The sequence below is a fragment of the Sphaerodactylus townsendi genome, linkage group LG11 (assembly GCF_021028975.2).
Source record: "Sphaerodactylus townsendi isolate TG3544 linkage group LG11, MPM_Stown_v2.3, whole genome shotgun sequence".
NCBI classification, from domain to species: domain Eukaryota; kingdom Metazoa; phylum Chordata; class Lepidosauria; order Squamata; family Sphaerodactylidae; genus Sphaerodactylus; species Sphaerodactylus townsendi.
The window spans coordinates 29,364,285-29,391,503 of NC_059435.1; the positions used below are offsets into that span (position 1 = coordinate 29,364,285).

The 27,219-nt window shown below is 40.7% G+C and overlaps 1 protein-coding gene across 1 annotated transcript; it reads left to right on the forward strand.

The window, feature by feature from the left end:
- Positions 1-23,995, forward strand: MRPL3 (mitochondrial ribosomal protein L3). The gene is made up of 10 exons (XM_048511611.1): positions 1-168; positions 1,218-1,399; positions 1,878-1,969; positions 2,974-3,072; positions 8,150-8,249; positions 10,412-10,472; positions 14,571-14,679; positions 17,632-17,709; positions 18,667-18,744; positions 23,424-23,995. Exons 1-10 carry the CDS (start codon positions 68-70, stop codon positions 23,571-23,573), a joined length of 1,050 nt encoding a protein of 349 aa, XP_048367568.1. The 5' UTR covers positions 1-67; the 3' UTR covers positions 23,574-23,995.
- The last annotated feature ends 3,224 nt before the right edge of the window (positions 23,996-27,219 follow it).

A 27,219-nucleotide genomic window follows, 5' to 3' on the forward strand; every position in this document is an offset into this window, starting at 1 on the left:
TGTTCCTGGCGCACCGCATTCCGTAGCGCGTAGCTCCGGGTCTGGCGAAGGGCGCCTTCGCGGGGTCATGCCGGGCATGGGGTTTCTGAGCCGGCTGGGAACGCGGCTGCTGGCTGGAGGACGCCGAGGCTCGGTTCTCGTGGCAGCCGAGGCCGGAATTGTGAATAGGTGGGTGCACGTGGGCAATTCCCCCCCCCCGCATCAGTCCATGATGGTTAAGGGAGCCTTCCCCTCCCGCCATTGCCCCTGCAGCGAGAAATGCAGCAGTTCAAGGGGGCGATTCCCCTGTTACAGCATGAATTTTCCAGGGGGATACTTTGCATTTGTTGAACATTTTCTTTTATTTGCATTGGGGACTCATTGGGACTGCTGGAAGCGGGTCGAGGCTGCGCTTTAGGTTTCCTAGGTCTCCTCCCCCCCTTGCCCCCGATTGACTTTGAACAATGGCAGTTTATTGACTGTGTGTCTATGCCTTTTTCCCCCACCCAGCACTTTAATATTTAATCTTTTTGTTCAGTCCGTTATATTTGGGCTGTGTGGAAACTATCTCCGTTACACTTATGCACAATCTTCAGGGAGGAGTGGTGGCTCAGTGGTACAGCATGGACATGGCATGCATAAAGTCCCAGGTTTAATCCCCTGCAACTCCAATGAAAAACAAAATCAAGTAGTATATCGTGTGAAAACTCTCTACCTAAGACCTCAGACTGCCAGTCTGACTGAATATTACTGTCCCTGACAGTCTTATTCTGTATAAGGCAGTTTTGGGATATGTGTGCTGCCTTCTCTATCCCTTGCTCATCCCTATATCACTAAACTAAAAGGAAAAGACATGAAAAATGTGTCAGGGAAAACAAAAAGATTATTATTATTATTATTATTATTATTATTATTATTATTATTATTATTATTATTATTATTATTATTTATTGTATTTATAAACCGCCCTCCCCCAGAGGGCTCAGATTAAATCGTCTACTGATAAAACAATCATCAGATTTCTGCTTTTCCCATTTATCTTTCTTGGTAGTGTTCAGGAGCTAATTTTAAGGGACCTTGGGCAGCTGTACATTATGAACTGTGACCCAACTTTATTAGTATTGGCGATGATGTTTTAAAGATAACGGTCAGGATAGCAGAAGTGAATGCTGAGTGCTGGTGGTGTTGTAATGTACTGTATCCCGTGTACTGAAACATTTTTGTCTTCTGTTTGGAAGGGATTTGTGGTGTGTGATAGCCAGGCATATTGTCAACAATGTCACATGGTGGAATGAGCACCTTACAGAAGAGAATGCCAAGTTCCTGAAGAAGTTAACACAAGAAGAATTCAAAGCTCAAACAACTAATAAAATGTGTCCACTGAAGGATGAGCCCTGGCCATTGCACCAGTGGGAACCAGGTTTGTATATAAAATGACCAGAGGCACACTTTTGGCCACAGGGCAGTAGCTCAGGAGAGTCAGCCGTTGTTTGCAAAGCATTAATTAACCTCATTTTTTAAAAATCCCTTTGACCTCTTGCATTACTCTATATGATCTTCATGATTTACCTGTTCTGTCCCTTATTAAAAGTGTTTTGTCAGGTGCCTTTTTCCGTAAGTAATAGTTGCCTTATGTGTGTTGCAGGTTCATTCACAGAAATAATTAGCCCACAAAATAATTAAAATATGGCCATTTGAAAACCACTTTTTAAAAATTCTCCAATTTCAGACCTTAGAAAACACAAATTAAAAACTTCATCTGTTCTGGGATCGCAAAATTAAAATACAAGCAAACCCAAAGGGGGAAAATATTTGGGGAATTTAAATAGTGTTCTCCTTGATCCTCATTTGAGGGTGTATGGGAAACCATGGTGTCTTTCTTTCGTTTTTATCCACAGGGTCCAAGAGAGTTGGTGTGGTTGCATTAAAGTTGGGAATGATGCCATTGTGGACCAAGAATGGTGAAAGACTTTCTGTCACATTGCTTCAGGTACAACAATCCAGTCATATATTTTAATGAAATCATATATTTTAATTAAAATCATGCCCTTCAATGGAAAAAAACCTGTATAATATCTTCTGTTGGAATCCATTAAGTTGATTCAAGAACTTGCACAGTGTTTGGTAGCATCAGTATCTTGCTTTCTGGATGCCAGCCTAGATATGTCTTACTTTTGTATTTTTAAGCCTTTTCCTTTTTTTAAGAATACAGACAAGATGATTCAGGAAAGTTGTGTGTCTCTTTGAAGGCAAGAGAAATTCATTTCCATTCTAGTAGTAACTAAAATAGCATTGGATTTCCTCCAGCTTGGTCTAGACTTCTTGTGTTGTTGCCAATACAGCATCTTGATTTTGTACTTATGGTATGTCTGCCAGTGAAACAGAAAATGAATGCAGCAAAATTGATGTCTGGTGGCAGCTTAGAATTGATTCCAGCACAAGCTTTCATTAGCTCACTTCATCAGATAACAAATAGTAAATAAGTATGTAATATTACTTGTTCATAAAAATGACTACAAGTCTGCCTACCATCATGAACCTGCATTAGTCATTTGTGACACACAAACCACTTGACAAAAAGCTCTCTTCTGTTTTATAGACACTTTTCTGTCACTTCTAGGCATTTCGTTGTTTGTCAGACCTGTTACTATTTGTAAGGGCCAGTCCATGAAACCTTGATCCAATTAGGAACTCCCTTACAAGACAGTCAGAACCTGCTTTTGATTTGTTAACAATTTGTTTGTTTTTGATTTTGATTTGTTAACAATCCTCCCTTGAACTGCAAGAACCAATAGTATCATAAGATTTATCATTAGCATTCCATGAATGTATTAGAATCCATCTTAGATATACACTATTGAAGTAATAATTTCTCAAGTGGTTGAAAGGCTACAGCACAACAACATGAAGTTATATTATTCAGTGGCATTTAGTAATAGTTGATAAATCACTCTGAGCTTTGAGACCTTTACCACCTTGAGTTATCTTTTGAAGGTTCAAGACTGCCATGTTATAAAGCACGTTCCAAAAGAAGAAGTTGATGGAAAACACTCTTATCTACTTGTGGGAGGAAAAAATGTGTCTCCATTTCATGTAAGTCTAATGCTCTTCTGACCCAAATTTTCATTAAGAATCTCAATTTAAATGTTTCAAGTGTGGTGAGGATTAAGTGAGGTGCTACTCTGTATTTAAAATCTTGGGGGTTTTTTATATGTGTGTGTTTGGAGTTACCATGAGTTCATTTTCTTTTCAACAGTTCCTCTGCTGTTTTTATATAAAGTAGCTCAAAAGCGTGTGCAGCTGAAACTGTTTTGTGTATTATAGGAAAAGAGAATCTCCTGCCTTTTGCTTTCTGGCAAGAAGCTGAGTCGCACTTCCAGGCTCTGCTGCTGTACTTTTTAAAGTGGTTGGATGTGTGGCAAGGGGAGTTTTTTTGCAGGAAGCAGTGGACTCGAGGGGGGAAATTGACCTGTTGATTGTCTGTAGGTGTGGTCTCTGTTAAAAGTTGTGCGAGGCAGGACAGTGAAGTGGTGGGCATCTGAGGCCCCATATCGTATTTTTAAAACAAAACAGCTTTTTGGTAATTTGTAGCATTCCAGGCTTGTCTGTAAAGACACCATGGAAGATGTACTGGTAAATTCCCTTCTGTTCTGCCATATTCATTGAGGTGTCATGCAGTGTAATAAGTAGAATGTCTGCATGGATTGGGAATATCTTGGTTTGAATCGCAGCTCAGCCATAAAACTCATTGAGTAACTTCAGTTGTAGGCCAAGTTGTGAAGAAATTTACTTTCCTAATTCGGATGTGAGGGCGATCTGGCTGCGACATCTGTCACCCCATTGATCGCCAGGGTTGATTCAGCTGATCTGGCTGGCTAGGCGGGTGTCCCCTACCTCCCTCACCGCTCCATGTGCGTCCCTCCCGAAGCTGCGCGCTCGGTGGAAGAGGACGACCATCCCAGATAGAAGGAGTGTACCGTTCTTCGGTCAGGGTATACTTTCCTAATTCTTTGGTGGAAAAGTGATATAAATGTTACTTGCCATTGAGTTAAAGCCCCATCCCCAGTAATTGCTAGCTCATGGAAGAAAATGAGTATCAAAGGGTAGCTGCAATGTGGTTTCACTGCTGCAAAGCATAGTATGTGCCAATGGGTGTCTCTGTCAAAGGAAACAATTATATAATCTGAAATGTGGGGTGATGGTTTTACCAAAGAGTTAATGTACCCTATTTCCTGTTAATCTTAAGGAAGTTCTTATCTTAAAAAAAGAAGAAGACAGCTGTTGTGCTTTTCAAAGCAATTCTCTAATGTAATCAACATGGAGATTTATTTACCTTCATTACTCATTTTTAACTCTGCCATGTATGGAGATAAGTTCTCTTCAGATGGAAAGTTTCAGGATGAAAAATGAACTAAATGTTGTGTATAGGTAGCTCATGTCTTCCTTAAAATTGATGATACTATAAAACTTTCTCCAGCAATATCTTGAAAAAAAATAATTACTTTTTAAACACCTGTAACTGAAACTTGAATTGTAGAAGTTTTCAAGTAATAGGCATGGGATCTCAAGCAGAGTGGATAAGAGTTAACCAAGTTTGACCAATCTCATACTTCAGCACAATCTATCATCCTGTAAGACCATCTCTGCCTGCCTCTTGTAGAACTAGCCGTATATCATTTTGGAAGTCGGGGAGATGCTTTTCTGTCTCAGCAGCAGGAGATGCAGAAATGTGTTCTGCTGTGTCCCAACCTTATTGAGTGGGACCCGTGACTGATTGCAAGAGGCACCTGCCTTTTGCAACAGCTGTAGATAAAACACAAACATACTGTCAGATTAATAACACTTAATTTGGTCGGAGTTGACAGTATAACTGGAAGATGGATGTTTCATATTCTGTACATTTGGAGATGGGCCGTGGCTTGGTGGCAGAGCATCTGCTTTGCTTGCAGAAAGTCACAAATTCAACCCCGCTATCTCTGCTCAAGAGGATCAGGGAAATCATGGTCAGTCACAATAGACAGAGCTGCCCTTGTTACATGGCTTAATGTGTGCAGTGGTTAGGGTGAAAGTCCTGGGATCATGACATGCTCATACACCCATGATTGAAATAGCTGATGTGTGTATTTCCACATGGTGATTCAAGTGATTTCTGAAGAGATTCAGAGGAAGCTGGCAGATGTCTCCTTGCCACATCCACCAGTTCCAGCTACATCCTACTGTTCTCCGTGGCCTTAGAGCTGGAAGGGAAGGCATTAATGCCATAAGCAACCTTCCTCCAGCTGCTCATCAGCCCAGATTTCAGCCATACACTGGAGCCAGTTATTTGTGGCTTGTCTCTGTCTTTCTTTTGAAGTATGTGCAGCAATTTATGTATGTGTCTTTTGCCCAGGTGGGAGAGGAAGCTTTCCTGGCCCCTGGGCACATTGCTCCCCATGGCCAAAACTGTCTTCTCACTCATCTCGGAGGAGAGACTTGACCAGTTCATTTATTTCAGTATTTTTATCCTGGCATTCATCCCCAGAGGAAATCCAAAGCTGCTTACAAAATATGAAATACAATATACAAAATGCCGTTTAAATAATAGGGGGAAGGCAAAACCAAACAGTGTGGTATACTCAAAATGAAGAAGGAGCAGAAACGAGTTCAGATCTCATGCAGCTGGCAAAAAAGATGTTCTGTACCTTCCTCCCTTGGGGTTTTTCTTCCTTCGGATCAAGAAGAGGAAGAAGAGTTGGATTTATATCCCCCCCCCCCTTTCTCTCCTGTAAGGAGACTCAAAGGGGCTTACAAACTCCTTTCCCTTTCCCTCTCACAACAAACACCCTGTGAGGTAGGTGGGGCTTAGAGAGCTCAGAAGAACTGTGACTAGCCCCAGGTCACCCAGCTGGCATGTGTGGGAGTGCACAGGCTAATCTGAATTCCCCAGATAAGCCTCCACAGCTCAAGCAGCAGAGTGGGGAATCAAACCTGGTTCCTCCAGATTAGAATGCACCTGCTCTTAACCACTATGCCACTGCTGCTCAAGAGACCAACATATTCATAATTTGCTCTTAGAACATATTGGCATCATTCTGTAATAGAATCTGTAAACAGTTTTCGATAAATTGAGATGCTCACCTTTGGTCATCTTATGTAAACATCTTAATGAATTTTATTTTCCCACACTGGAAAATATGTGACGGCCAACTGGAGTTGGATGTTTGGAGGCAAACAGAGCTCCTCAAAAGCTCTTTCCTCCTCTGGTTTGCAGTCATTCTTAGACTATGTTTTACCTTGATTTAAATACTACAATGTCGTACAAGACAAGATTTACATACTTGTTGGAGGGGGACCCACCCTTCCGTGTAAAAAATTCAGCTTCCTATCATAAACATTACTTCAAAGTAAATTCTATTGATTCCTGTATAGCTCACTTCTAATGAAGCATTCTTGGGATTATTGAAGTGCTGATCTGTTCATTTTTAGGGGAAGGGTTTGATCTTGAGGGGAGAAAGAGTACGGGAGAGCTGTTGGTTACTTTAATTTATCTTCCTGATATTTGTATGACTCTTGTATCCAGCTCCTGAGTTGCAAAGGTTCTCCGTCATTATACACAGTGTCTGTACAAAATAATGAGCAGCCTACACACTGTGGAGGTGATGTCGTATAACCTTAAAGCTGTCTGATGAATTTGTCTAAAAAACCTCATGAAGGCATTTTCACTGGGAAGAGGAGAATGGCAGGGAACCACTGCCACCCTGACCGCCTGACAGATGGTGTTTACCCAAGTGTGTCGCTACTGTCAGTCATATAGATTGCTTTCTAGGGAGATCCATTTAAATGCCAAAATTTGGCTGTACCACTTAATTCATTTTTCTGTTCTCATTCCTTTTAGCTAATATGTTGGAAATAAATTCAAGAGCGCTTTCTGAATTAATCCACTTTGAGCCATTTATAAAAAGTAATTTCTCTGTGTTCAGATAATAATGAATCCTTTTTGTAGTGAAAGTGCCTTTTCACTCAGGGTTAAACTCTGGTGTCTTGAATTGAAAATCTATGAAGATATCTTGTGCCATTTTAGTTCTGACTCTGATTTGTTAATGGGGTGACTCTTCCTTTGGCTGTTTCCATTCCAAAGGCGTGGATGCACCTTAGTCTGGTGTCTCAACTTTGCTCATTCTGCCTTGAGTGACTTTGCTATGAGTTTAGGCTCTGTCTAATACCTTTGCTCTCAGTTTCACTAGCACGCTCAGATCCCTTCACCACATTAAGGTGTGCATCCAAGACACAATATTAGATGATGATAATTCCTGTAGACATATACAGTGTCCTTTCAGGAATATTTTTAAGTGTAAATAATTTTTGCAGCAATTCACATGTGTTAATATGCTTAGTGATAATACATTATTAAAGAGTTTAGTGGTTTCACTATTACAACATTAAATTTGATATGCAAATATGGAGGTAGTTGTATGTGTTAATTGTAAGAAGGTTTATTTTATTTACTATAGAATTTCTTTTTGTCTTTCAACTTTTTTTTTCGGCCTCTCAGTTTGAGAAAGATAGGATTGCTGGAGTTAAGGTAGCATAGCATGCAGCAGTTTGCAGCTCTCTCTCTCTCTCTCTCTCTCTCTCTCTCTGTCAAGAATCAAAAACAGACATTTTTTACTTTTAAATTTTGTAACTATGCCAAATAATCAAATTTTATTCACTAAATAAGATGTTAAATTGGGTGAATAAGTTTAGGTTTGATAGGAAACTAAATATTTAGTATATTTAAGTTTTTTCACAATTTCACCTCTTTCCCTCTCCCCCAAGCTGGGGAAAAAATCATTTCCACGGCGTCAGGGTTTCCAGAAATGTTACATTGCTAGCCTGGGAACCCATTGGCTGGCCCCATGCTGGAAATCAGTGTTCTGTACAAGAAAGACATTTTAAAATTGTTGACTCTTGCGACAGAACTCTGTTGTGTAGGTATGGCTTAAGTGATGGTTAAATGCTGTATTTGCATATACAAAATAGATGGTTGAATGGAAACTGAACCAGATCTTTTATGATGAAAACATTAATTGTTCTACAAAGTGTGGAGGGGGGGGGGGGTTGTTGCCATTTAAAATGTATTTAGGTGCTTTTAATGTCATGGATTGAATTTTCACTGATTTTTTTTCCTTGTGGCTGATATTTCTTCTAGAAAGGTCCGTCTTCACTGGCGATATACAGAGAAACTGGCGTTCCACCAAAACAGAAATTGACAACATTTAAAGTGTCAGATAATGCTATCATAAAACCAGGTAATCTTTTCAAAGTCAAGTCTCCTGAATATTATTTTGCATAATGTTCTCCCTTCTGTAAATCAGCAGCATTGTGGAGAGTTGTAGAAGTATTCTGTTTGTTTGTTTATTATTAGATTTAATATACTGCCCTACCCCAGAGGGCTCAGGGCGGTGCACAATATAAAAAATCATATATAAAAACATCATATATAAAAACATAAATACAATATAAACAGCAATTAGCTCATGGTAGTCGAGAACATATAAAAGGTATATTTAAAAGGTCAGAATGGAAGATTACTCATTTTCCGCGGGAAGGTAAAATTGCAGTTGTTTCACATGTCTGCTGTTTTGTATTTTTAAAATTCCATTTCTCTTTTGAGGCGAAGTGGATTTTTCTGGTTTTTTTTAAATATTTCACAGCTGCCAGATCTTTAGCTGGTTGTTGGCCTTCATTACAATTCGAGCCTCACCCAGAGGCCTAGGAAGTTGTAATGTATCAGCGTAGTATTTGTGCGGATCCCAGCAGAGCTGCCTTCCGAATTTGACCGATGTTAATTTTGTCAATTCGAAGATGTTTCAAGTGCTGCCCTAGTGTTTTTGCGATGGCGCCCATCGTGCCGATTACCACTGGGACGACCTCAGCTGGTTTGTGCCATAGATGCTGAAGCTCGATTTTCAAATTGCGGTAACTAGTTACCTTCTCGTGTTCTTTTTCAATGACCCTGCTGTCACCAGGGACTGCTGTGTCGATGATGGTCATTTTTTTTTGTTGTTGTTATTTAACAAACTGCCAAATCGTAACTATGTACCGAGACTGCATAAAACTAGAACAAGTGTCTGTGATTTCTGTAGTAAGATTTATCCTCATACAGGAGTGTGGGCATGGCTCAGTGGAAGGTCATGGGATTAATCCGTAGAATCTCCCGTTGAAAGGCTCAAGTAATGTGAAAGCCGAGTCTCACTGAAACCCAGAGAGCTGTTGCCAGTCTGAGTGGGCAATGCTGACCTTCCTAGACCAATGACCTGGCTTGGTGTGAGGCAGCTTTGTGTAAGGAAGGTGGGTCTGCGTCTGAGAGCCAGCATGGTGTAGTGGTTAAGAGCAGGTGGATTCTAATTTGGAGAACCAGGTTTGATTCCCCACTCCTCCACCTGAATGGCAGAGGCTTATCTAGTGAACCAGATGTGTTTCCACACTCCTACATGCCTGCTGGGTGACCTTGGGCTAGTCACAGTTCTTCGGAACTCTCTCAGCCTCACCTACCTCACAGGGTGTCTGTTGTGGGGAGAGGAAGGGAAAGGAGCTTGAGTCTCCTTATAGGAGAGAAAGGTGGGGTATAAATCCAAACTCTTCTTCCTCTGCAGTTTGAAAATTGTACTTTAAGAACCAAATCTTAACCTGTCACGCTGCTGTTCCTTGTCCAACAAGAGTGTGGACTTTCCATCTCACTCAACATAAAAATGAAGATTTTAATTAGAAATTGCCTGGCTAAGTCAGTTTCATGACGAAGTTAAACCTTAGCAGCTCACTCTTTAGAAACTCTCCATCAAGTGCCATTTCCTAAGGCCTTTCTTTTTCTCTGCTGATTGCTTTTTGTGGATTTGGCAAATACAGTAGGTCCATGATATCATCCCTCAGCAGACAAAACGTTCAGGCTTTTAATGCAATCTGACATGTGCAGAAGTGTGCTAATAAATTTAATATTCAGCAATTAAAAGCAAAAAAGAATGATATCTGTGCATGTATAAGGACTCTCTAGAGAGGAAGAATGGAAGGAGAAAAGATTGCTGGAGATGAGCTGGAAGACAATTTGGGCTTTAGATTTGACTGTCCTTTGCCTTTGCAGTCCTGGAAGTTGACTGGCTGCTGCTCACAGAGCTTCACAGCAGCTGCCCTTGAATTTTAATTTCAGCTTTGTTCATCATGCCATTGAAAGGACGTTATGCGGCAACTTTTGTGTCTTTTTTGTTCCCTCTGAGTCAGCAGCTGCACTTCCTTTAACTTTATTGAATTTAACACACAAGTTTAAAAGTCAAGAGATTATTTTGAAGTAATTTTGCAACAGTGGACTTGATTTGAATGACTTTTCATTCACAGTATTAAAACCTTTGTGATAATATTAATTTGCAGCACAACCATTCATTGGCTTAATCTCCGGTCATTTTGTTCCATATTTCAGGTACTCCCCTATATGCTGCTCATTTCCGCCCTGGGCAACATGTGGATGTCACTGCAAAAACGTAAGTGGCTTTTATACCATAGCAGTCTCAGTCAGTCAGTCAGTCTCTCTCATTCATTCATTCATTCATTCATTCATTCATTCACTCAATTAATTAATTAATTAATTCCACTCATATCCCGCCCTTCCCAGCAGGGCTCAGGGTAGTGAACAACAAACCAACAATTAAAACCAATACAGTCATAAAACCAACAACCAGTAAAAACAATAAAAACAACCACAGATGGCGAACCCCCCCCCCCCCTGCACCCACAGGAGGCCAATGTTGATATTCGGTCAAGCCAACTGGCTAGATAGAAATGCCTGGTGGAAAAGCTCCGTCTTGCAGGCGTTGCGGAAACCATGCAAGTCCCGCAGGGCCATGATCTCCTGGGATAGAGAGAAAGAGGCATGCTCAGATGTCTCTTGGTTCTTGGAGTGAGAACCAGTTGAAGTTTTATTTGAGGCCAGGCTCTCTAGGAGTACTTGTGATCTCAGTATAATTTCATCTTGTTCTTCAGGAGGAAGGAATGCAAAGGAACTTTTGCTATTTGAGTCTATTATGTCGAAATCTGCTGGGAAGGCATTGATGGATTCAACAATATCCATCACATTGTCCAGATGGGGTCCCGATAGGCTGTTGTTGAGTTTCCTTGAAGTAGTTCATTGGTTAGAGCGTCAACAGGCTCAATGAATGGGGATGGTAAGGATCTGTTGAAGTGGGCAATCCTGATATATATGTGTCTGTTGTGGGGAGATGAAGGAAAAGGGGGTTGTAAGCCACTTTGAGACTCCTTACAAAAGAGAAAGGAGGAGTATAAATCCACACTTTTCCTCTTCTTCTGGTACATAAGGCGATCATTTTTCAGATGCACAGGCTCTAAAATTGCGATTCTAACTTTTATTTTACTTCATTCTTGAGTGGTACTTACAATACACACATTTAATTAGTTAAATATTTCTTAGAGGAAAAAGATTAAAAAAACTTTAAAAAGGAAAACATAGGTTAAACTTAGTACAAAGTAATAAAACATACATAGGGAATTCTGTAGGGGGAGTTCAAAGAGGGAATTCAGGGGTGGGGAGGGTGGAAAAAGGAGATCTTGGTTTTAAAGCTTATAGTGGTCTCTATCTAAATATTTTCAGTTGGTTAATTAGCTTAGAGGGTATTATGTAAGATTGTAAAATTAACAGAATCCATATCTTATTAAAATGTAGTACTTTAGAATAACTTAAATCAATACATTAATATAAAAATAGTGTAAGTTGTTTTCTAACCTATTCTAACCAAAGATGGATTGAGATAAGAGCATCACTTCCTAGGATATATTCACTGTATTGTTTTATTGTGGGGTTTTTTCCTGTTTATGTTTTTCCTTCTCACTCAAATTGTATGCTTGTTTTGTTTCTTTTATACTAATAAATTTTTTTAAAGAAAATATTTCTTAGCTTATTGATGTTTTGCTAATAAATTCTTTCTCACTTCTTTACCATGTTGGTAGATAACTTCTACGTGGATACTCATTAATGGCCATTTTTTGCCTGGAGGCTTTAAATATTAATAGAACTCCCATTAGAAATAAAAAATTGTTATAATTTTTTACTTCATGTGAATGGTATTTGCTGGCATTGAGGGAAGGAGGGAAGTGCAAGCAGAGAAGAACTGTGCACCGCTCTGTTTTCATGATTCACAGTAGCGCTTCCAGTGGCTTAACAAAAAAGCCATCGTTCGGTTTTAAAAGCACACGTTCCTTCAGTTGTGCTAGCCAGACTCTGGTTGTGGAAGGTGTTTTCAAGTGCAGGGAATTGTTTGTTTGCTTGTTGACTTTTACACAGGCCCACCACCTATAATTTGACATGGTCTTTCTCAGATGTGGATGCACCATCTTAATGAGAACTATGCCTTTATATTGTGTAACTGTATTTTTTCCCATCCATTACCCTGATCTCTTCTATCCTCTTTCTTCCCCGTCTCATCATAGACTTTTGCAATATTTGTACAACTTCCCTGTGGTAACAAAGAAGACAGTTACTAATAGTTTAATTTATTTTATGCTCTGATTTTCCTGTAGGTAACATTATGACCTTTAAGTTAAAGAAATCCTACAATTCCCTAGCTTGACCACTATAGATGAAAAAGTTTTTTTTATACCTATATTTGAGTTTGCAAAGGTAGCTTGAGGCAGAATATCTTTCAAGGCCCAGTGTGTGTTCATTTAACTTCCCTCCTAGAATACCTCATGCCAGCATGGTGGCTGAGGCTTATCTGGTGAACCAGATGTGTTTCCGCACTCCTACATTCCTGCTGGGTGACCTTGGGCTAGTCACAGTTCTTGTGACTAACCACTACAGCATGGTGTAGTGGTTAAGAGCAGGTGGATTCTAATTTGGAGAACCAGGTTTGATTCCCCACTCCTCCACCTGAATGGCAGAGGCTTATCTAGTGAACCAGATGTGTTTCCACACTCCTACATGCCTGCTGGGTGACCTTGGGCTAGTCACAGTTCTTCGGAACTCTCTCAGCCCCACCTCACAAGGTGTCTGTTGTGGGGAGAGGAAGGGAAAGGAGCCTGTAAGCCACCTTGAGTCTCCTTACAGGAGAGAAAGGTGGGATATAAATCCAAACTCCTCCTCTTCCGCCTCCTCCTTGTTCTTCTTCTTCTAGAATGGATTTCAGGTTCTGTGTTACTAGTAAGGGGGGGGGGGTCTATGTTCAGTAATTACAGGATGATTCAAATCTGGCATTCCTTTTTTTCACAGTGGTGAGTGGAAGACCAGAATCTTCAGACTTGAAATCTTGCTGGGCACTTGTGGGTATACTGTAAGGGGAGCAGGGATGGTAAAGCCTGGGAAGTCCCAACACTTAGTGCATGGAAGGTCTGAAAGTGCCTTGCATCTGACTGAGAATTGATGGCATTCACATGTGTTTACAGGAGTCGCCGGGTTTATGTACGGCAGTCGTAAGCTACAATCTGTAGTCCATTAAATGCAGGAAATGTTTTTGTCGTGCAGTATACTTGGGGCTCGCGAAACTTGGAAACAGAAACAGGAGAAGAGATTGTTCCCAGAGTGATGCCTCTTATATATGTACAATTTGTTGCGAAGAAATTGCTTTTCGATTTTTATCCTCTGAAAAGCACTATTCCAGGCTATGTGGATAATTCGCTTTTTTAAAAAAGGGCCATCTAGATGAAATGTTGAAGTGGCCGCTTAGTCCTCTGACACCTGGGATTATGCTGCTTGATTAAAGTTGACAGAGCTATTTTCTTTGAGGTTTGGTTCCATCAGAACATGAATTGTGGATGGAGGGTCTCCCTCCTCCATCCCCACAGATTCTGCTTTGTTGCTAAAGCATTCGTGATGCCCTGCTCTCTACCCTGTGTTCATTGTTCCATGTTTGATATGGAAACACCTTGCTTCTAGTTTCAGCTAGCTGCTCAACATCTCGTAGTGACCTATCAAAATGTTCAACAGAATCTGTTGAAAGGAAAAATTGATGGAATCAAATGCCTTTTATCTGCATAAGCATTGTGAGTTTTGGCATGCCAGCAAAATTGGTAGTTAACGAGGCATTTTAATATTTGCCACGCTGGATCATATTGGTTGCAGCCACTGTCTTTAGAGGCTTTTCTTTCCCTAACTCAGTGAAGACTCTTAAAATTTAGCGATTTATAATATACATGATATGAAACGAAGGGTGAAGAACTTGATGGTTAATGGTTAATAGCTATTAATTTGATGATTAATAGCTAATTGTCAGAACCATGTACTGATTTCTATGTTCGTTCTAAAGAAGTGTAGGCCCCCCCCCAAAAAAAAATCTTCCCCTGACGCTATTCAAAATATGTGTGTCTCTTCCTAGTCTACCCCAAATACCTTGCCAAAAGGGAAAAAAGATGCGTAGAGGTCTTGGATGTCGATCTCACTAGACAAGGCATTTCACAAGGAAGGTGCAACAACATAGAAGGTTTATGTGTCTTTAATGTGGTTTGTGTAGTCTGTGACAAAGAAGAGACTGTATGCTGAATTAGCATCCTGTTCAGGATAGCTGCAAAAATGTCTTTTTTGTTTAGAGATTTATACTTCAAAACTGATTCAGTTTGGCTTTGCTTACTTTCAGAATTGGTAAAGGTTTTCAAGGAGTCATGAAAAGATGGGGATTTAAAGGCCAGCCTGCCACCCATGGCCAGACCAAAACACACAGGCGACCTGGAGCAATTTCCAACAGTGTAAGTGTTGCTGGGTGTCACTTTTGCAGGTCTAATAAGGCTACGTGATCAAATATGTTAGTTGGTTATATCTGCTCAGTCTAGATCAAGTGTCTTAATTTACAAAATGATGTGTTTCAAGTGGGTCTTAGACATAAAGTAGTGCCAAACTGCGGCTAGACTGCTGGTCAGGGCCAGCTGTTGGGACCATTACAGTGGCTACCAATAGGGTCCTGAGCCCAATTCAAGGTGTTGGTTTTGACTTTGAAAGCCCTATGTGGTTTGGGACCAGTGTGTCAGAAGGACTCTCTTTCCTTCAATTCTTCCCCTGGAATTGAGATCACAGGAAGAGGCCCTCCTGTCTATCTCATTTGTCAAAGAAGTTCATTTGGTGGGTACATGAGAGAGAACCTTTTCAGTGGCAGCCCCACAGTTATGGGTCCCCAAGAGGCACCTGACCCTCTCACTTTTGATGTTTGAGAGACTTTATATCCTTATCTTGACTCCATTAAACTATCCAGCTCTTGTTTAAATCCTGGGGCTTTTTTAGTTTGGGTTTTTTAAGCCTTTTTTCTGGTTACATGGCAGCTTGCTAAATAGGTAAACACAGGAGCAGTTTTAAGTAACTCTCTAAGTATTATTGGAATTAAATCTGGATCCTGCCAGTTTCATACCCTGCTGCAAGCTAGAGCAGAAACCCAAAGAGCAATTTTAGGTAAGGTGGCTGAGGCAGCAGGATACTGTAGTATTGTGCTATTTGTCACTGTGACAGACGGAATTTGAAATGTTTTGCACATTGACTGCAAATATCTTTCGTAACACGGGCTTGGCTCATTCATTGTTGATTCCGTACAAGCCAAAACTGAACTCATTGCGAGGAGGGGCTGTGACTTGCTGGTAGAGCATCAAATTTGTATGCGGAAGGTCCCAGATTAAAATCTGGGCATCTCTAGTTTAAATGGATCAAGTAGCAGATGATGTGAAGGACCTTGGAAAGCTACTGACATACTACTGGTCAGTACATCAGTATAAGGCAACTTCATGTGTTCAAGGTTGTACAAAGCGCAGCAGTTGGCAGACTTCATTCTTGGTCTTGCCCCGCAAAAGCCTTCGGTTAGGGCACATTAGAGGGCAGCGTGTTAGGGCAACTTGGGTAATTGGTGAATGTTACCTGTTGCAGTTCCTGGTTGGTTGGATTGTTTCTTTCTTTTAGGTGATATGCTATGGACATGTGATATATTTGGTGTGACTGAAGCACTATTATGGGCTCTGCAAACTCTGAAACTATACAACAGTAGGATGGTGATCTCGAGGAAGGATCGTTTCCAGAATCCCTTAGGTTAATGATGTTGTATTATTGATGATACCATTTCAGCTTATTTAGTATTACCCACTGTGTTCACTGCCACTCAGCACTACCCCAAAAAGGAATATTTGTTTGTTCCACCTTTTTGTTTCTTCACAACAATAGTATCAAAATGATAGTAACATGCAGTAAGCATAACAAATATATTTTTGTTCAAGTATGACCATATTTCAAGGCAGTCTTTAAGAAATATGAGGAAATCAAAATGTTTCCCAACCTGAAGATCCTGCCTCTTTTTTTTCATCAGGGCACTTCTCTTGATGTCATTTCATTCGGGCCACCAGGCATTTCTTTGTTGCAGTGTTTGCATTTTGCCCACGTGCCTGCCTTACCCCCAGCTAGAGGAACTTCATTAAAATATTCCCGAACTGGGGCTCTTTTATGATTTGCCGCCGTTATAGGTTTTGTCCTCCAAGGAGAGACTAATATGATAAATCTAAGCTTATACACAGAAAAATCCCACACTTGTAGCGTATTCTGCTCAAAAGGTTTCACTTCCATTTATTTTTTTATACTGCTCGTTCTTCTCTCCACATACAGCTCCCTGTGCAAATATATAAACTTAGCACTTAAGGGGTTGATTCTGTGTACATAGATTTGCTAAGGAACAGTGGAACTAAGGTCTTTTTCTCAAGTCCGTATGTTTATTTTAAAGCCTTTTTTGCTCTGAAGGAGAAGCGTGTTTATTTCTGCAGTCACAAGTTCACAGTTTTGAGAAATGCAAAACCAGGCATCTGTGATAATATCTCCTAGGTAGAAAAAGTGCCCCAAACAATCTTACAGCTACCTCTAGAAGAGCATGGCATTGTGAACGCATTAATGGAATTAATTTACCCAAAAAAATTGCTACATAATTAAACAAATGAAAAGTAACGTTTGGACTAAAATGTAGCTTAAATGGAAAACTACCTTTAGATGGATTTTTCCTCAAAAAACCCATTTCATTAAAAATCCAATTTAAATTTAAAAAATATTTAAATTAAAAATCCATGTTTTTTTAAACAAAATCATTGATTTTTATCCACCCTGGAAAAGAACCTTTCATGCAGAATTCCATCTTATTCCAGCTTCATCTCCTTCGTGAAAATGACTTTCTGAACAGTTTCGTTGTGCACATTTTGGAAACTATAGAATTGTGTAGAATTGAGCCCAGTGGTACCTAAGAGACCATCTCGATTTGGGGGGTATTAGCTTTGAAGAGTGAAAGCTCCCTTCATCTTTGCTTCTTGCAACTTGTATTCTGAAAATCCTGTTAATCTCTAAGGTAGTACCCAACTTAGTTCTGACTATGCTACTGCAGACCAACATGGCTACTCTGTGGGAGGCTTCCTGACCTCTTCAGGTAGATTATTCCACCAAATAGTGGCACAACAGAAAGGTCATATATGGGCTGCTGTTGATTTTCGCCTTTGGCTTTACTCTGGTGAGAGTTTTGCTCAGAAATGTCCCTCGGAATTCAAGGGAATTTTTGTAGGAGAGTTCGGTGTCATCAATTAGTTTTTTGTTGCAAAACTGTAACACAACATTTGGCTCAGTGTTGATTTAGCTACTTCTCTTGTCCTGCTTAATGTTCCTTACAAGAGCAGTTCTTTCTTATTTTGAGATAGAAGGTCGGACGCGTCTTCAAGGGAAAGAAAATGCCAGGACAGATGGGAAACCAGTACAGGACAACACGTGGGCTAAAGGTATAAGGATTTATGTAAAATTTTTGCAGCTCTGATATAGTTCAATATAAATTTGAAGTGGAATGGAACAGGTGGTATTAGTTAGCTGTCGATAGGACTCTTTATTAGCACTTTAAAATTGTTTGCAGTATTGAATAAATGTCATCTAGACTAAGACTTTTAATGTTTTTACTGTTGATATTTTTAAATATATTGACTTTATTAATATTGATGTATCCTTTCGATCTTGTTAGTTGTTGCAAGCCTGGCCATTAAGCCGGGAAAGAGCAAGATATTAAAATCCAAATAAATAAATAAATATGTCATTGCCTTCCATAGATCACAAACATCAGTCCATTTCAAACCATTAGGGTGCTGAGGAGACTGGTAGTGGCTTCTTTGAATTTTCCTAACAAGTATAGTGATGATAATCCATTCTTCCATTTTGTAACCTATTTTGAGAACTTGTTGAAGTTACAAAGTGACTGGAAAATATATTTAATAAAGTAAGATTCCTCAATACCACCACTACCCCGTGCCAGAATCCCACTCATGTCGTGGAGTACTCTGAATGAGAGGAAGGCACTACGTTTTGCTGTCTTTTTGTAATTGTGCTCCTGAATGGTGCTGACAACGTGACCCTGTGTCCTTTGCCACCTCTTGATGCCCTTCAGGAAAGATGCCATATCTCTTTCAGTGGCATTCCATGGTAGGAGTGAGAATTCTCCCTGTGTCCAACTGTGCAAGATGTTTCTGACACCCACTGCAGACCCACTGAAGAACAATTTGCTATATATTTTTTGTTACTCCATAACCTGATTTTCTTTTGGAGTCATACCTCAGTCTCCCACCTATTTGACTTTCCCACCAAATAGTGTCTCCTTCACTGCTTTTCGGGAGTTACAGTTGGTAATTTGAGCAGCCTACAAAACCTGAATCTAATGTTTGGGTTTCTGTTCACACACTTTAATTTTATAGGTCTGGCGGATCAATGTGAAGCACAACATCTTATATGTTCATGGTGCTGTTCCAGGTCACAAAAACTGTTTGCTAAAGGTAAGTTTTGAGCTGTTTGAGAATGTGTTTGTGCCGTGTGCCTAAGATTTTAGGCTCGGGGCAGCTGACACCAACAATTAAAAACAATACAACATATAAAATCCCAGCATATAATTTAAAACCTATCAACAATCAACAAATAGATGGCGTGCTAAAATCCCATTGTCATCTCTCCTTTTTCTAGTAAACCCATAACTGTCCTCAGAAGCACATGGGGGCAGGGGGTAAAACAGAGGGGAAGCTCCGTCGGGTGGCCAGTGTGCTTTGCAGAGCACCCACAAAGTCCTCAACTGTATGTCTTAGAAGTCGAACACCTCCACCCTGTTAAGACTTCTTGGAAACAAGGGGGTCTCTAAGACTGGCTCAGAGCAGACATTCTCTTCAGACCACACCATATAAGCCAAATGGTTAACAAACCATCTAGCCTCTTCTATCCTTTTGTCAAAACTCCAGAAAAGCAATCAATTCTTTTTTTAATGGAGGGGGTGGGGTTGTCAGACCATACTGACTTAGGACCCATTTTAGGCAATAAAAACAGGTTATTTGGCTCCATTAGGTGTGTCCATCATACACCCCACTCTATTCTCCTCGTGTACAGAAACAAGGGTTGTTTCTCTTTTCAACTCTACTTTCATAGACATCTTCAGGACTGGTCAATATCACCCCATCTCCTAAAAGCTATTCCAGCTCTTCCTTATTTACCTTAGTTAGTTCTTGTATGCATTTATGTATGCATCTCTTCAATGATGTTTCTGTTTCAGTTGAACATCAGCTTTGTTTATTTAGAGAGTTCCACTCAAACAGTCTCTGTAAACGCTGGTCCTTCAGTCTTGGTTATCCCCTCTCACACTCTCTTTCAGTCTTCAAGCTAATTTTCCCAGTTATCAAGGAGACTACCCATTTAGGCTGTTTCCACATGGGCCAAAATCAACTATTTCAGCCCAGTAAAACACCTTTTGGGGGGGGATGCCTTCGCACAGGCGCTGCTGCCAAATCGATGCAGCAGCGCTCTCTCCCCCCAAAAAGGCGTTTTTGAACTTCGCTTGGGGGTGCGAGTTTTTTGGAAAAAGCTGACTTCCATTCCGTGCCGAGTGAATGGCACCAGGTGGAAGCAGGCGTTTTTCCCGTGGCCTTCCCAAATGGCTCTTACCTTCTGCCACCTTCTGTCACTTTGTGGAGGCCCGGGGACGTGCCTCCTGGCCTCCAACATGGGGGTGTATCCCCTGGCCTCAACAGCACAACAGAAGCCAGCGCAGAAGGTAAGAGCCGTTTGGGAGCAGCGAGGCCTGTGCGAAGGCTGTGTCGCCGGCTGCACAGCCAACGGGACCGTCCATGCGAACGGTCCCGGGGGGATGCATCGCCATAAATTATGCCAATGCATCCCCGCTCAGCTGGCTGTGCAGAAACGGCCTTAGGGTAAAAATAGAAAATATAAAAAGGCACTGGACAATGCAAAACACATTTAAAATACCTATAGCATGAAACAACAGTTGATAAATAATAGCATCTATCACAGTTAAATCTTATCTGAAAGCTTGCAGAAATAAAAACATCTTCATGGGTCAAAGGATCTGTCTAAGGGGGAAGTAATGGGGGTGGCCCCTACAGAATATGTCCTACTGCAGTCTCCAATTTCATTTCCTACAGGTGAGGATCAAATGAGAAAAGTTATTCCCAAATTCCGCTGGGCCAGGCTGTTTGATACTCACAGTGCCTAAACCCAGTTATCTTGAATTGTGTCTCGAAAATTGCTGGATTATCTACTCAGTTTTGCGTTCATCATTCTTACCTAGCATTGATTTATTGATGTGTTTAACTGCAGAAATAGTGTGTGGATTTCCCAGGTGCAAATGCGCTGGACCTTTTCTATGGATTTATTTTGTTGTTGAAGTTTAGTTTGTTGCAAGTCAGGTACGCAAATCTTGATTCGCACAACTAAAATAGTGAAGACAGAAGTTTGTGGGAATGTTTTGTTTCTGAGGTCTCAAGTGCATAAAAAGCACAGCTCCGGGGCATTGATACCCACTTAGTTCGTTGCTCGGCAACCATTAAGCCACTGTGCATTTTGGCAGATGTACATTTATAGAACACATTTTCCCCTGTAGACTTGAAATGGTTTAAATTAATGATTTTAAGTTCTTTCTGAAATCCTAAACATGCCAACTCTTATAATTGAGCATTCATGTATCTCTGGCTTAATCAGTTCAGTGTTTTGTGCTCAGCTCGTGCAACTGAGGCACTTAAACTCTTTTCTGTTCAGCAGGAAAAGCAGGTTGCTCACTTTAAAAAGGAAAGATATGCTTGCCTTAGTGACTTTTTTTTAAGGAAGTAAAATTCGCAGTATGTTAGTTCTTTGTTCCCTAAAGGACTTGTAAGCTCATGTTACGGGGCCTACGGCAGAGCGGAGCTTGGAGATATCAAGCAGCGAATGCTCATTGCCAAAAAAGCAGTGTTCTGAGTTATAAATTCAAGGGTTCCGGCTTAGAATACATCCTGGGTAATGCAGATGAACAGTTTTAATTTAGTCCGTGCCTTTGACTCCTGGCTGGGCTCCTGAAGCTAGACTGAGCATAATAAAACCATCAAGCGCACTCATGTGTCCTCTTTCACCTGCCCTGTGGCTCTGTTTCCTTTCATTCTTATCATTGCCACTGTGGGCAAGATGTCTCATCTGCCTGAAGTCACAGAAGTTCCACCTGAGCCCCTCAAATTGGAAAGACACCTTTAGAAATGCTGTGCTTTGTTATGGAGTTCCTCTGGCTGCTGTAGCCTAATTTGACAGGAAGCCCTGGGGCGAGCCAAGGTTGCTTTTCCTCAGGGGTTAACTGGTGCGTAGGGTTACATTTTCATTTTTTTTAAATCTCAGAGGTCCGCTGAGTTGTTAAGACAAAGTAACTTAGCTTGCAGGGTTCTTTTAATGTAAGGAGCATATCGGAAAACCCTGCATCTGATGCACATGAGTCACTTTAACCAGATTCCACTTTACCACATAATCCTTTTCAGAGGAGGCTTCCAGAGCATAGAAGTCTGGCAGAAGCAGACTGAAAAGTTCCAAAAGTTAACTCGCCCTTATACCCAGCCAGGAACACTTCTTGCATTCTAAGCAAGTCTGCATCCTACTCAAGACTACTCAGTGGGGTTTACGCCTAGAAAAGTGTTCTTAGGATTGCACATGTCATTCTCTCAGTAGCAGAGTCAGAGTTGATGATGTGAAGCAGTTTACTATTATTTATTTTTATTTATTTATATATCAAATTTATAAACCGCCCACCCCCGAAGGGCACTTCTATTAGATGAAGTGACATTTAGAACCAAAGGCAATGACAACATGTTCAGTCCATTAAACATTGCTTACTTCCCGGCTCCTGATGATATGAAATACTGATAGAGCACTGCTTAGACCAGCGGTTCTCAACCTGGGGGTCGCGACCCCTTTGGGGGTCGAACGACCCTTTCACAGGGGTCGCCTAAGACTCTCTGCATCAGTGTTCTCCATCTGTAAAATGGATAAATGTTAGGGTTGGGGGTCACCCCAACATGAGGAACTGTATTAAAGGGTTGCGGCATTAGGAAGGTTGAGAACCACTGGCTTACTCTCTTCCTGGTATTTGGAAGTTACAACATAATTGGTCTGGAAAGAAGGAAAAGAGTTCTTACACTGGAGTCTTGCTGTGAAGGGCCCAGGTGCTTCAAGGTCCATTTGTGCCCACACCAAGGTCCTTATTCCAGATCTTCTGAGTGGGTCTTTTTAAAGCAGCAGGCAGGTAGGATTGGCCAGTTAGGGACCCAAAGAGTGAAGGAGCCAGCATGGGGCCCTTCTCTCATAACAGTACGTGTGGAAAGAAAAGGAAAAGACACCTCAGGGGCTGGGGGGATCCATTTCAAGAAAAGTGGGGAGGATTTGCAAAGTTTTTAAAAGTGTTTTTTAAAATGTTTCTCACAAGAGGTAGAAACAGTGTGAGGTGGCAGTTTTCACTAAGAGCCTGATGGGAAAGGGTTAAAACTTTTCTCCGTCATCCTCTTCCATCTTTTATTTATTTATTTATTTATTTATTTATTTATTTATTTATTACATTTTTATACCGCCCTCCCCCGGAGGGCTCAGGAGGGCTCTTGCCTTCTATACTGCATCTCCAGCTGCATCCTTTTATTTTAAATGCGACTTAAGGCCACAATTCAGTGCGCACTTAACTTGGCTGTAAATCCAGCAGTGCTTACCTCTGAAGGGGCATCCTTTGCATATTTTAAAGATGTCCACTTCATTCTATTCCCTAGTCTTGTCTTTAAAGATGCCTGATTCAAACCCCAGTGAACAAACCACCCTTAAATGTTGTCATGCTTAACTTTTGATAACTTCATCATCACACTGTTCAGCTTGTTTAAAAGAATTTGGATAGACAGTAAACCAGTGTTGTCTTCAGATATTAAACTAATGTTGACTACTGTCTACCAATACTGTATTTCTGTATTGCAAGAGAAATTACTATGCCCTCCTGGTGAACTGTTCAGTGAACAAGAAACCGGGACTTATGAAATGTTTTGCTGATTAGGAGGAAATTGAAAACTGAAGCAAAAAATATTCAAATTCAAATGACCTCGGTTCCTTGGATTCACAGGAACTTTGTGCTTAGCGATTTTGCTAACCTTTTTGTTTTAATCAACCCCTTCTGCTCTTCTAGGTCAGTGATTCAGATTTACGGATTTACCGAGACTCCCGTAAGAGCCTGCCATTTCCCACATATTTTGCTGATGGGGAAGAAGAACTGGCCGACGAGCTGTACGATGAAGAGGTTTTCCAGTTCACCGAGCCCTCCATTGAATTCACTTAGCAGCTGACATCTTGAGGAATGGGCGGCTTTCCCATCATAACTGTCAGCCGGAAAGTGCAAAACAGGAAGACCTTCCAGAAGTGCCCTCTGACAGCAACAGCCTGTCCACTCCCCTTTGGACGACCTGCTTTTTTTGGTCAGACATGTTCAGTATGACAGCAGAGTCTACAATCACTTTGTATTGTAGAAACCAGGATGGCAAGAAACAAGGAGGGGCCAAAGAATGATGACGTCAGGAAAGGACAGTGATGCTAGTTGCTGCCTCATAAAATTAACTCCCCTTCCCCTGTGCCATCCAAAACGATTGTTTTTGGAATATCTATAATGATTGGACCACTTGCATCAGTCCTTTAAAGAAATTTAATTTTTAAAAAATTGTGTTTTTCTTCTTAGGATATTAATAAAGGTATTGTGCACATAAAGATTTTTTTTAAAAAAAAAGTTAAATTGATCATCCTGGTTGAGCAAAAGCATTAGTATTCAAAGGCCAAGGGCATGCTAGGTTCATGGACAATAGACTGCACCCAGACACAGGGTTTGCATTCACTAAGGCTCATTCCGCACATGCAGAATAATGCACTTTCAAACTGCTCTTTGAAGCTGTGCGGAATAGCAAAATCCACTTGCAAACAATTGTGAAAGTGGTTTGAAAACGCATTATTTTGCATGTGCGGAAGGGGCCTAAGACTGTTGCTGCTGCAGGGAATGCAAATATGAATCACTCCCTGGACTGAAAAACCCCACCCGCAATACAGTAGTATCAACCACACCTTTGCATAGCAAGTACCACCCAAACACTTACTGATTGGTTCCCCACCCTGGGACATGGACAATATATACCCCATTAAAAACATTCCCTTCTCACTGGACACAGTGTGTAACAGACTTCCCTCGGGGATACACCTCTGAAGATGCCAGCCACAGATGCAGGCGAAACATTAGGGACAAGATCTACCAGACCATGGTCACACAGCCCGGAAAACCCACCACAACCAGCATTAGTATTATTTGCAGGGAACAAGATGGAGGGTTTGTTTGTTTCTTTTTTAACAGGGGCTTCAGTCATTCTGAGAGTTTTAATTCCTCCCATATTCCCAGTCTCATCAAAACAATTAACATATGCAGAGTACATTCATCTGTAGGAAAGAGGAACTTAGGAATGTCTATTAAAAATATCATTTAGAGCAGAGGGGTTCAAAAGTCTACTTTGAGGGAACCCTTTCTGTATTAGCAAAGGGGGTCACAAAAATCTGTTCTTGCCCTGGGGTCCATTTTCTGTAGATATACAACTGCTTCTAACTCTCGTTCACAGCTAAGGTTCATTAAAATGTTGCTTCTTCGGAGGGGGACATTATTTAACTTTCTGCTGTTCCTAACAACTTACAAAATGGAGGAGCATTAATCTTCCCAAATAGATCTTTTCTGAGGCACAGTTATCAAATTATTGCTATAGTCAGGCCCCACAAAAGCAAAAGGACAACAAACCTTTTCACATTGCGTGCAAGCAAAGCCCCTTTCTCAGTGGTGGCTTGCTCTGTAATTTTTGTCCCAGCAGGTCTGACCGCTAGTGAGAGAAGCCATTTTTTTCTAAACAGAACAGTCATTTCCCCTCATTCTGAAGGAGACCTTGCCGAGAAGTGACCCCTTCATGTGTGCCCTTCGCTTGAGTCTGTCTAAACAATTCCCAGTTGTTTTTTTACAAAACATATCTAGTAACTGGATAAATGTTGATAGTAGACAATGTTTTTTAAATGCAGTTTTTCCTAAATTTGTGTTTTGTGTTTCTCAGGGGCTAACAACAATGAAGGACAGCTTGCCTCCTTCAAGTTTCCTTAGTAACAAGAATGGGAAATCCAGTTTCGGCTTTACAACTGATCGTAAAACTACTTCAGTTGACACACCTGGCTAGGCTCTTAATTATATTTCTTTAAGATTGCACTTCTATGCCAGAAAACAGTTGGCCTCCTCCGTCAGTGCTCAGCCCCATCTCCCAGATCTGTCAGATCAATAAACATCCAAGCTGTCTACTTTGATCTGAGTAACTAGCATAACTTTTTGTCTGAAATGCAATCCCATCAGCAGTTACTCGTTTTTATCAGAGCTGATGTTTTTGATACGAGTTCTTAATTGTTTCATTTGGGCTGCTGTAGCTTATTAAAAATAACTGCTTATGTATAAACGTGATGAGATCTTAATATGAAACAATTCCATTTTAAACACTGCACGTTAAATACAAATTATGTTTTGAAGGTGTATAACTAACCTATTAATCTAGAATTAGGGAACACTCCTCCACATTTGATTTTATTATTATGGAAGAATATTTGTGTTAGTTTGTAAGACATTTGGTGGCCACATCTGTTATTTTGCGAGCACACGCTTCACGTAGAGGCTATGGGGAATGTGTTGATTTTTCTATCGGAAAATATCGCTTCTGTGTATCCATAAGGGGGCTGATTAATTAAAAGAGAATGTTGGCGGCCTCTAATAAAGTAAGACATGGGTGGAAATGATTTCAGAGAACTGACAGCAAATCACACTGGAGGTGATAGGACCAGAAATTGAACAGTATGCAGAAAAGCAGAGTGTGTGAGTTAGAGACCTTTTCTAGATGAAAAAAATGTCAGGTATGAAATACAAGACAGAGGAGTTTTAACTTGTAGGGAAGACTCCCATCCAGCTGTGGAACAGACTACAACCTGTTTAGATTTAATAAGAAAGCAACAGCCTGTCTCATATATCATTTCTGGACCATAATAAACAGGATGCTAGAAAGGTGAAGGATATGGCAGAAGACAGTGTTTATTCATCTCTTGAGACATCAAATGAAGCAGTTGTAAAGGATGTTATGAATCAGGAAAAAGGGTAACCTTTTGTGGAAGCAGGGCTGCAAAGAAAACTTACTCTCTAGTTTACTTCTTTAGTGCATTCATGTGGTACATTCACAATTGGCGCTAGCAGCTGCATTGCCCTGCTTTCTGATAACATCACTGCTTGGTTTTCATACAAGTTCCCATTTTCCTGTTCTACTCTGTCTCTTTGTTGTCCCCATTTTGGAGAATGTAAAAATATACTTTGTGTTTCGGGACCCTGAGGCCAAGCAAAAGTTGGAAATAAAAGTGAAGAATGTGAACCTAAATTGGTGAAGTTATACTCTCCATATTCCAAAGAAAGCGGGGAAAAAATGTTTCATTCAACCATTCAGTAAGTTTGCACTTGTACTCTAGTAGACAGCATCAGGCGTTCTAGCATTCTTTCTAAAGCTTTGGCAGGTTGTCTTTGAATGTCTTGTGAACCTGCCGTCTCTGACTGATTTCATCTGGGCTTCCCTGGAAGATCTTACAGCAAGTTTTGTGCTGTTCAGTTTAGCGGGTTTTTTAATGACACGCAAAAACCTAGAAGCTGGTAATGCTTGATACAAAGGCTATGTAGAAAGCCTAAATAGTCCCTCTTTGATTCCTTTGTTGTTATTGGCAGCCACATGTCCAGATTTTAATTACATGCCACAAAAGAGATGGAAAGTGTTGGCAGACTGTAGGCCCTTTTTCGGATGCTGAGAGGCCAGGGGCTACTTGTGCCTTTGAAACTCCCTTTCTGTCTTACTGCTCACAGGTATTTTCTTCATTGCTATTTGAAATGGTTTTGG

Coding starts and splice junctions, on each gene's coding strand:
- MRPL3 (XM_048511611.1), top strand. CDS start 68: ATGCCGGGCATGGGGTTTCTGAGCCGGCTGGGAACGCGGCTGCTGGCT. Junction 3,073..8,149: donor AAAATGTGTCTCCATTTCAT/GTAAGTCTAATG, acceptor TATTTCTTCTAG/AAAGGTCCGTCTTCACTGGC. Junction 14,680..17,631: donor CTGGAGCAATTTCCAACAGT/GTAAGTGTTGCT, acceptor ATTTTGAGATAG/AAGGTCGGACGCGTCTTCAA.